The 11,001-nt window shown below is 54.0% G+C and overlaps 1 protein-coding gene across 4 annotated transcripts; it reads left to right on the top strand.

The window, feature by feature from the left end:
• Nucleotides 1-75: 75 nt before the first annotated feature.
• Nucleotides 76-10,736, top strand: LOC118175609 (ectonucleoside triphosphate diphosphohydrolase 8-like). Of its 4 annotated transcripts, none has more exons than XM_035341988.1 (10): nucleotides 76-466; nucleotides 3,786-3,917; nucleotides 4,353-4,470; nucleotides 5,330-5,480; nucleotides 6,408-6,567; nucleotides 7,022-7,252; nucleotides 8,363-8,626; nucleotides 9,191-9,301; nucleotides 9,457-9,588; nucleotides 10,215-10,736. In XM_035341988.1, exons 1-10 carry the CDS (start codon nucleotides 95-97, stop codon nucleotides 10,404-10,406), a joined length of 1,863 nt encoding a protein of 620 aa, XP_035197879.1. In that variant the 5' UTR covers nucleotides 76-94; the 3' UTR covers nucleotides 10,407-10,736. The 4 variants fall into 4 exon arrangements, with proteins under 4 accessions (XP_035197879.1, XP_035197881.1, XP_035197882.1 ...); XM_035341990.1 differs by having other exon boundaries at nucleotides 342-521; XM_035341991.1 differs by having other exon boundaries at nucleotides 344-483.
• The last annotated feature ends 265 nt before the right edge of the window (nucleotides 10,737-11,001 follow it).

Raw genomic sequence — 11,001 nt, 5'->3', positions numbered from 1 at the left:
TGAGCACCTCTGCAACTGGGGTGCAGGGTGACAGGCTTGGCCCATGCCTTACCCTGCAGCGTGTTTATGCAGCAGGGGTGGGACAGGGATATCCATGGGGCAGAAGCCCCTCTCCCAGATCTCAGCTGCTGTCTTTGTCCTGGTGGCTTCCTCGAGGTGCAGAGGAGAGGGCTGGGGCTCTCGTGGAAATCATGGAGAGCTGAGCCCTGCTGAGCCCCGCCAGCACTGCCAGGCACGTGAGGACCCAAACCACCCACAAAGGCGGAAATTGCCACGGCAGAGCCTCTCCTCCAGCAACAAAGTGGTTAATGCCAGGTGCTGTTCTCACCCGGCCTCTCCAGCCTCAGCCCTGCTACCTCCTGGACGAGCGCTCTCCTGGGCAGGTTGCTGGTCTGGGGCCAAGGGGAGGGCCATACGGGGGACTCCGGGGCAGCCTTTGTCCCAGGCACCGAGCGCCACGCTCCAGGTACGCGCTGACACCAGGTGAGCGGTAGCCTGGCCCTGTGCTGGGAGCAGCCCAGGTGAGCTGCGGGCAGGGGAGGGGGACGGGGCACCCCTCCATGAGGCTTTGCTCCAGGGGGCTGAGAGCTGCTGGGGCACTCTGGCCAGCAGCAGAGCCAGACGCTGGGGATAAACACGTGCTGTGGGCTGGGGAGGTGAGCGGGAGGGCACTGGGTCACTGCTCGCTGCTCGAGGTGCCCACAGTACGGGGTGCAGAGGGGATGTGGAGGGCCCTGCCGAGCTCCCACGCTGGTGGAAGGGATGGGAAGCAGGGGACCACTCTGCCTGGCAGGGATGTTTCCAGCATGTGCTTTCACCCCCTTTCATATAACTTTAAGACCTTTTTGACATCCGAATCCCACATGTGCACGGTGGGGAGGTTTGATTTTCTTTCTCTTGAGCAACATACAGTTTAGATCCAACAGTGCTTGCGAGACTTTTCTCCTTAATTTTGAGGCTCCCCTTCCTCCCTCCCTCCCTTCCCTCAAGGGACGCTGCAAGATGCTGTCCTGCAGCTGTCGGCAGATCACTTCTTTGTGTCTGGTCATACACAAACCAGTGCAAGAGCAGCCCAAGCAGTGTACACAGCTGCAAACTTTCCACATGCTGAAACATCTGGGCATTGCTGCATGAGCTGTGCAGCAGCATGCCTCTTCCTTTGCTCTGGGGGCATCACCACTTTTCTATCCCTTCTGCTTGTGCCCCAAACCTGCTCCCTGAGAGCGCTGTGCCAGGTACAGCAGCAGATATGGGCACCTGGCCAGCCCTGAGGTGCCACTGAAAAACAGGGCAGATCCATCGGTTTCTCACATCCCTCCCTCCTTGTTTTCTGCTTGCAGGGCTCCTTCCCCATGCCCTGCTCTCATCCCCCGGCCTTGCAGGCTCAGCCTTTGGGTGTTGCCTGCTGCTGAGAAAAAATGGAATTTAGTCCCTTCCAAGAACAGGCGGAGGTAGTTTCGTACCTGCTCCCACACACAAGACCGTGCAATTTATTACCATCACACAGTGGCTGGGACAGGATTTTCCACGATGTGTGCTGGGATAGGGACTTTTCTATTTGCTCTATAACCAGGAGAAGGGAAGGTACAGCCCAATAACAGTTACACCTGTGCGGACTCCAGCAGGGCTAATAGGACTGGAGACGTGACAATACAGGAATTCATCGCCATCTTACATGTCTCTATTGTTACCATACAGGGCAGGGCTTTGGGGTATTGGATAAGGTCTGATAAATGTTTCCTGTTTCATGATAAAGGTTTCTGTGTCCCATGTGCCATGACACGGAACAGAAGAGAACAGCTGTCACCCATCATTATACATCTGATGTCACACAGGGCGCTGGTCGCCCTTGTTTGTCACTGGAGATGCTGACTGAAACAGAAATCAGCATCTCCCGTGACTTTGCCGAAGATCTTTTCCTCTCCTATTGAAACTGCTAAACTGGCCAGTCTGAAGGGTGAGGGAATTTTTTGTGTGTTCTTGAAAGAACCACATAGCCAAGTGCACACCCTGAGGTGCCCCCCAAAGCACCATTTGGGTTAGACCACTTCTCTAGGTTGTGTCCAGGGCTCTTGGGGCATCTGTCACGTGGCTGCGAACTGGCTCAGAGCCTGATGCCACAGCTGGAGGTCAGCCTCGCTCCCTGCTGGCATGCTGTGTGTGCTGGTGCCGCAGAGCGAGCTGATGCAGGAGGAGAAGGGATAGCTGTGTGTGTGTAGAAAAGCATGCCTGGGATGTCTTTGGGGTGGTGAGTATGTGAACGTGTCACCTGCTGTGTGCTGAGGCTGCTTAGAACCAGGCCCTCGGGCTTTGCTTCTCTGCTGCAATTTCTTACTGGTGCCTCAGGGCTGATTCTGCCTGGAGCTGAGCTCTGGCCAGGCAAGGGGAGGCATAAGGCCCAATCCATTTCCCAAGGGCTCCCCAGTGCCTCGCTGGCCTTGCCTTCCTGTGACCATCAGCATGCCAGCTTGGCTAGCGTGGCTGTGTGTGCCCAGGTCAGAGGGAGCTTTCTGCCTCTGGAATCATTCAGGGTCTGCGGGAGAAGTTTGGGCAGCAATCGCCTGCAAGCCCAGACACCACCCCTGTGTGTCTGCTTTCCTGCTGCAGAATCACCAAGAGCCAAGCGGAGCTGGAGCAGGCAGAAGACATGTTGATGGAGATGCTGTTCCCCTGCATGGAGAGGGATCCTAGGGTAGTCTGAGACTGTTGAGCAACAGATGTCAGAAGAAACCCCATCACTGGAGGTTTTCAAGAGGCATTTTGACGGGGTGCTAGATAATCTCATTTAGGCTCCTTTTCCCATGAAATCTGGGGAAATTTGGACCTGATGATCTTTTCAGGTCCCTTCCATCTGGACTGTTCTATTTTATGTGACCTGATGGTCGGTCCCAAGTCTGTGGGAGGGATTGTATGAGGGTGCAGGGTATGATGGCAGCATGTGGGTGCCAGAGGGTTGTGGCTCTGCACCCCAGAGGGGACAGCCCCACTGGGAACCTACCAGGGTATGGTCCTGCTGCCAGCCTGAGTCTCGTGTTAGCCACTTCCCTAGTGCTGCTGCTGGAAAGGGAGATCCTCACCTCCTAGCCAGTTTGAGTAGTGCCTTTCTTGAAAAAGCCTATCTGAAAATCCCCCAGGGAGGCAGGGCTCAGAAGGACAGGGTGTCTTGGTGAGACTGCCAAGGGCCTCCCATAAGAGCAGCTTGACGCTGCAGAATGGGGCCATGAAGATGGAGCCCCTCTGCTGTGAGGAGAGGCTGAGAGAGCTGGGATTGTTCAGCCTGAAGAAGGGGAGGCTCAGGGGATCTCATCAGTGCCTAGAAATGCTCAGAGGGAGACCACAGAGGACAGAGGCAGGCTCTCATCAGTGGTGCCCAGTCCCAGGACAAGAGGCAATGGGCACAACCTGGAGCACAGGACTGTTCCAGCCTCCCCTGAACACTGCTGTACTGTGCAGCACTGCTGTGCTGTGCAGGTGGCAGGGCACTGGTACAGGCTGCCCAGAGAGTTCCCTTCTTGGAGATCTTCAGGAGCCTCCCGGACGTAGTGCTGGGCACCCTGCTCTGGGTGGCCCTGCTGGGGCAGGGCTTGGACCAGAGGGACCCAGAGGTGCCTCCATCCTCAGTTGTGCTGTGACTCTGTGATTCTGAGAATGGCTTCCAGCCCTTGTTCAGTACATGGGAGAAGCTCTATCTTGACAGGTCCCATCTCCATCCATGACATCTGCATTTCAAAACTGGCCATGCAAATGCAGGTGTGCTAAGTTGGGGGTTGGGGCTGTTCTTGCAGGTTGGAGGAAGAATGGAGTACAAAGCCAAGGTCATTGCAGGTCTCCTAGTAGCCACCTGCGTCTTCAGTATCATTGCCCTCATACTGAGTGCCGTAAATGTGAAGGATGTGTATCTGCCTCCCGGCACTAAGGTAAGGTCCTTGGCAGGAGCTCAGCTACCTGCTCTCACTTGTGTGTTGGCTAACCCTTGGTAGGAGATTTTCCCCATGCTTCAGGCAGGCTGTGCTGTTTGTCACCAAGATGGGGACAAATGGCCATGCAGGCTGGCATGCCATGTGGGTGTGCCATGGTTTTCTTGCTGACAGCACATGTGGTCCTTTCCTCGCAGAGCACCAAGATACCTTCCCTGCTAGCTCCCAGGACTTGTGGTGGAGCCTTGTCTCCGATATAGCTGGTGACTGCAATGTCACCTTTTGCCTGCTCTGGTGATGCTCTTTGCTTTGCCACTTGAGTTCCCCATGCCCACAGGGAGCTCTGCCAGCTCTCCTGCAGCAATCCTAGCTCTGCAGCCCCAGCTGAAGGTGCTCTGTACCCCCTGTCACCTCATGTCCCCTCTGCCTCCCCAGTACGGTCTGGTGTTTGATGCTGGCTCCACGCACACGGCTCTCTACATCTACCAGTGGCCTGCGAACAAGGAGAATGGCACAGGCATTGTCAGCCAGGTGGAAACCTGCACTGTGAATGGTGAGTGTGCCAGGACATGTCTGCCCCTCTGCCCAGCCTCTGCCTGGGGACACTGCAGCTGATGGGTCCTGGAGCCCGACAGTGGTGGCTGTTGTGGGTAGGGCCAGGGAGATGGTACAATGAGCTGGGCTAGGACTGGCAAAAGCCACCGGGCTAGGGGACAGTGCCTGGGCAAGGAGGTGAGAGGTTGCAGAGCCTGCCCTGATGTCAAATCAAGGCTCTGTGGCTGCAGTGTGGCAGTTATTGGTTAACTGCTCCAAAGCAAAGGTCTGGTGGAGGGCAAAGGGTAAGGGAGAGGGCAATTGGGCTAGCGACAATACTGCAATGCAGAACTCAGGGGAGGGTAAACAGTGATATTAACCATCCCCACCCACCACAGGACCATGCTGGGTGCTCAGTTCTAGCACCAGCCTCTAAAAATAGAAAGATTTTGTTTGCACTGAGCTGCACACAGAGCACCTCCATGTGTGTGTATCAGCTCCGCACGTCCTCCCAGCAGGACAAATGAGAGCTTCCCCCTCCCCTGGAGAGGTAAGGAACCACAATGTTTGTTAACCAAGTACTGCGGGACTGGATGGCTATGTTCCTGCTGTTTGGCCTCGCTGGGATTAAGCATGCACTCAGCATCACAAGAGCTCACCACCTGTCTCTGCAGATGTCGGGGCTGTGGCACATGTGCCGTCTCCAGGCAAACCAGCTCTGAGCAGTGCCCTTCTGGGGACACCCTTGGCAAGGGCATGCCTGAGCTCGGTACACAGAGAAAAAAACGGGGGCTTCTAGGCTCTCTGGGCGGATATGTCCCCCATTGTCCTGTCACATCCCTCCTGGGCTGGCTCCATCAGGGGGTGCTCTCTTGCAGGATCTGGCATCTCCAGCTACGCAGATGACCCCGCTGGAGCTGGAGCCAGCCTGAAGCCCTGCCTGGACAAGGCCATGACGATCATCCCTGCAGGGCAGCAGCGGGACACCCCCACCTACCTGGGGGCCACAGCGGGCATGCGGCTGCTGAGGTACTGGCACTGCCCCACCACACGTTGCTGAATCTTAGCTGGTGCATGAGGCTGGGATGCGGAGGCAGGGGGTTTGGGGTCTGCTGCCTGGACAGACCATGGCAATGAGCAGAGCATCCATTTCTGCAGCCTGCTGGGGGTGTCCAACAGACATGACTCACTGTGCCCATGGGGAAACCCCACAGCCCACATCAGCAGCAATATGACAGTGCCCTGAAGGAGGAGGAACCTCCTTTACCAGACTTAGAATCACAGAATCACAAAATGGTTTCAGTTGGAAGGAACCTTTAATAAACACCTAGTTCCAACCCTGTGGGGACACCTCCCACCAGACCAGGTTACTCAAAGCCATGCCCAACCTGGCCTTGAACACTTTCAGCAATGAGGCATCCACAACTTCTCTGGGAAACCAGTTCCAGTGTCTTACCACTCACATTGTGAAAATTTTCTTCCTTACATCAAATCTGTATCTACTCTCTTTCAGTTTAAAACCATTGCCCCTTGTCCTGTCACTGCAGTCCCTTCCTCTGTCTTTCTGATAAGCCCTCTTTATATAAAAGAGGCCTTTTTTATAAAAGGCCACTTTAGTCTGTCCAGAGCTTTCTCTTCACCAGGCTGAATGACCCCAACTGTTTTAGCCTTTCTTCATGCGAGAGGTGTTCCAGCCTTGTTTTTACCTTCCCATCTGCTCAGGCAGAGCCTGCGGGCAGCATTTTTAGGAGGACTCCCAATGCATCAGTTTAGTGATTTGGTGGCTTGAAGAAGAGACAGCCCACCGGTAGAGCGGTGGATGGACAGAGCATGTGCCCTCTCTCCGAGTAGTTCCATTACTTTGCAGAAGACAGCAGCCTTTTAACTGTTAGCTCTGCCCTGAAAACTCCCCAGCAATTGCCTCCTTCACCATGTGGGATTTATCTCCTTCTGCAGGGAGCAAAATAGCACAAAAGCTGAGCAGGTCTTCACTGAGGTCACCAAGGCCATTCGAGAGTACCCAGTGGACTTCCGTGGAGCTCAGATCCTCACAGGGAATGAGGAAGGCTCCTTCGGCTGGATCACTGTCAACTACCTGCTGGATACGCTCATCAAGGTGCAGGCCAGAGGAGAGGGCATGGGGGTTATGCAGCCTGTATAGCCCTGTCTGAATTATGGCCAGGTTTCTTTATTCCCAGAGGAGAGAAAAATGTTGTTTTAGGGCAATAGTTACCCAAACAAATGTAGCCTGTTGTTGTGAACTGCACCTTTGACTCTACTGACATGATTAACTCAGAGGCAGGAGGATCTTGTGTCCAGCTCAGCCCAGCTACACTTTCCCTCCTCAAAGTCCCTGGATCCAAGCTGATGTGCAGTAGCCAAGGGGCTGGACCTCAACGCTACATGGAGATCTAAGGGGGTTGAGGAGGACGTGGACAGTGAGGGGTTAAACAGGGACACAGAATGTGGAACCTCTCTCTGGGACTTTTAAACCACAAAACCTTGAGGGAAGGGACTGGGACTATGATTTCGTTCAATTCACACTAACACTTGCCATTTTATGGGGCTAGTTTTCCTTTGCAGAAAAATGGGAACATCCACAGGGCACAGAGGTTCTGGGAGCTCTGGACCTTGGAGGTGCCTCAACACAAATAACGTTCCAGCCCGGAGTCACCATTGAGGACAAAAACACATCTGTCCTCTTCAGGCTGTATGGCACCAACTACTCGCTCTACACCCACAGCTACCTCTGCTATGGGCAGACGCAGGCCTTGAAGATGCTAATGGCAGCTCTCCACCAGGTATCGCAGCCACTGGTAAACAGGATCTGAACCTTTTCCCATTGCCTTGAAAAATATCTTCCAAAAATTTTGGATGTGTGTCAGGGAACAGAGAAGTTTCACAAATTCAAGAACCTGGGAAAGGCTTAGACTTCATATACTGAATGAAAAAATGCTCAGCTTTAGGTGGAAGGTGGTGCTGGTTCCCTGCCAGGGATCCCTTCTGCCCCTTTATTGTCATGTAACGGCATTTTTTGTCATTTCCCTACCCCAGCTGTATCTTTAGGTTCTTCCCTGTTCCCACTGATAGGGGCATGAAATATTTCCTTGCCTGGGTGGTTTCCAGGTGTCAGCTTCATTTTATCTCTGGTGGTTCAAAAGGCCACCAGGTTCTAAAGGCCACTGAACAATAGATGCAACATCCAGGTAGCAGAGGACAGGGAGTCCAGTCTCCCACAGGCATGATCTGGCACATCCTGGCTAAGATTTTTGAGCCTCCAGACTTCGTGCCCTTAAATAAGAGAGCAGGAGGGGTGGGGAGCTGAGAGTCCACATGACTCAGTGCAGACATGGTAACTATTAATGGGGATTAAATTCATTTGCCCCCTTGACTTCTGCCCCCAAAAGGATTCCCTACACCCTCTCCTGCACACTGCTCCACCACTAACCAGTGTCCTGCCCCTCACTTCCTGTGGAGGGCACAGCCCAATCCCATTAGAGACGGAGGTGCTCGAGAAGTGTGCAGACAGAACACACCTTCAGTCTTTCCTGGGTTAGTGCCCGCGAGATGCTGTGGGGACAAACCAGATGCCAAGAACAACCTTTCTGCACAGGCAGAGTGCATACACTGCACTCAGGAGCAGGTTTCAGCCACACAGGGAGGCAGTGGCTGGCAGTGGCACTGCCACTCCAGCCCAGCTCAACAGCAGGGTCAATGGCAGGACCAGCAAAAGTCATGGGCAGGTTAGTTATCCAAAGGATGGATTCTGTTTCTCCTCAAATCCTAGGAGGGGAGAAATCAGACCCTAGGAGGGTCTAGATCCTGCTTTCTGGGAGGATGTAAGTGCAGGCTGAGCTGTGGGGTAGGGTCTCACTGGCATCCACGCTGGTAATGCCTCCCTCTCTCTCCAGGGCAACCTATCTTCCCAGCACATATCTCACCCCTGCTACCCCAGGGGATACCAGGAGAACGTCACCATGGCAGAGCTCTACAACAGCCCCTGTGTCCCCACACCGAGCACACCCAGCCCTGCACAGGTCCTCATGGTAACGGGGACAGGGGACCCAGCGGCATGCAGCACTGCCATGCAGAAACTCTTCAACTTCACCTGTGGGACCAACAGGACGTGCGGGTTCAACGGGGTTTATCAGCCGCCTGTGCGGGGCCAGTTCTTTGTAAGGAGCCTCCGACCCCACAGTGGTGGTGTGGGGAGGATGAAGGGTGGGAGTCTCCTCTACTGCTGGTTGTGGGAGGGTGTAAGGAGAGAGGGGTCCCTGAAGCCAGTCCCATCTGCAAACCTCTCCTCATAAGGTGGGAAGTGGCTTCTGTTTCTTGCAAAGTCTCAGCCCTTTCTGAGAGAAATGGGAAGATCTTGTTCTCGAGGAACAAGTCTGAGTTGCCCAGGCTTCCATGTGCAAGCAGCAGTCCCAGGGCTCATCCACCAGCTCCAAGTCTTTGTGGTAGACCATCAAGTGGGTGCTGGATGCAGAACCCCAGGGATTACATGGAAATCTGTCTGTCCCCAGGCAGAAGGTCCCCTGGGCCAGGCCTTATGCTAGGATTTGGCCCAAGCAGTTGTAGTGAGATGTTCTGCCACAGGCTCAGGCAGCCCTCCTGTCATCCCACTCCTGTGGGACAGGGATGGCAGTGCTGACCCCAGCCCAGAGGGGCTGTGAAAAGAAGCATTCCTTTGGGTGAGGAGGGAGATGTAATTTTCACCATCACCCCTTCGTCCTCAGGCATTTGCTGGGTTCTACTATGCCTTCCACTTCCTGAACCTGACCAGCCAACAGTCTTTAACCCATGTCAACACCACGGTTCAGGCCTTCTGCAAGAAGACCTGGCAAGAGGTGAGAGCCCTGTACAGGGCAGCAAGGAGCCCTGTGCCTGCCCTGTCCCAAAGCTCTGCACAGAAAGCACATGCCCTGCTGTTCCCTGGGCCAGGGAGGGTTTCTGAACATCTCTTTCATTCCTCATTACACCATGTGCCCTGATGGCCCCGCAGCTGGTAGAGACCTTCCCGCAGGATGAATACCTACAGACATATTGCTCTGTGGCAACTTATATCTTGACGCTGCTGGTTGATGGCTACAAGTTCGATGAACACACATGGAGCAGCATCCACTTCATGCAGAAGGTAAAAGCCCTGTGGGGCAGCAGGAGTAGACAGGGTCTGTGGCCACATCTTTACCCTGGCCTGAGTACACATTCAGCAGCAGCAGGCCTGGAGTCCCCTGAACCAGAAACGTGTCTCTGCCTCATGCCTTTCACCCAGGCACCCAGTACAGCTTCACTCACTCCTGCCTGCCCCCAGACCTCTGCCCCCAGCTCTTATGTACTCTGGTGTGAATGTAAGCTAAAAAGGGGGGGCAGAGGGATGCAGAGCAGGATTTGGCCACTTCGATCTCTGATTTTGGATAGAATTCACACAAGCATCATAGAAGCAATGGTGGTCCCATGACCTATCTAAAACTGAACATGTCCAAATTCAAAGAATTGTAGAGGAAGGAAGACGGGTACATCTGGACCAAAGCAATCATCCATTCAGCTGCCCTTTAGCCCTTGAGAAAGGGGGAGAGCAAAGCTCTCAGTGTAAGTGGTGCTGCCAAGACCAGATTTGCCCCTGCCAGGTCTGTGTATGAAATCACAGCTGGAGCAGCTCCTGTGAGAGGCACCCACCAGTCCCTTGCACCAAAGCAAGGAGAGTCCTTTACTGCATGGGAGAGGCACATTTTGATTATCTCCTCTGCTCTGTCTCCTCAGGCAGCAAACGCAGACATCGGCTGGACGCTGGGCTTCATGCTGAACCTCACCAACATGATCCCCACGGAGCCTCTGGAACAGTTCAAGGGGCACCAGCCCAGTCTGTGGGCAGGTGCCATCTCCTTCATTGTGCTGGCCATAGTTGTGTGCCTGTTGGCAATTCTCCTTCAGTGTTTCTGGAAATCCAAGTAGCTCCCAGTATCCATGCTAGGGTCACCCTGCCCACTAAACCAGACAGGGAAAGTGGTGCAAGAGAAGGTGGAAGGGGAAGACGGTGAAGGGCATTAGACTCACCTCCACTGCTCTGGAGGCCCACTTGAGCCACCTCTGTAAAGACATCAAAGATGGCAAAGGCATCTTGAGCTCCCTACGCACCTCTAAGAGGAAGAAATGCCCGACTCCAAGAATGTCTTCAATCAGGCTGACAAAGGCCAACCGAGACAAGGTGGCTAGAAGATGAAGCCATATAAATTCAAACTATAAATAAACCTCTTTTTGTTTTTCAAACACAAAGGTTACTAACCAGCTTAGCAGAGTTTCCATTCATTGGCACTTCCAGTCCTCGTGGGTTGGCTCTCCCAGCAGCCAACCAGCTGCAGCGATGGGAGGCAATGGGTTCTGGAGAGCAGTGGTGACCACCTAAACTCTAAGGAGAAGACTGACATTTTCTGTATCTTGCCCTGTGCAAGATGTGCAAGATTTTTGTTGCATGTGACAGAAAATCTTTCAAGGACAGACTGACTGACAGCTGTCCTTAAGATATTTACTGGCATATCTCAGCAGAAAA

Source organism: Oxyura jamaicensis, chromosome 17 (genome assembly GCF_011077185.1).
Source record: "Oxyura jamaicensis isolate SHBP4307 breed ruddy duck chromosome 17, BPBGC_Ojam_1.0, whole genome shotgun sequence".
NCBI lineage: Eukaryota > Metazoa > Chordata > Aves > Anseriformes > Anatidae > Oxyura > Oxyura jamaicensis.
This window is presented reverse-complemented; position numbering and strand designations above follow the sequence as displayed.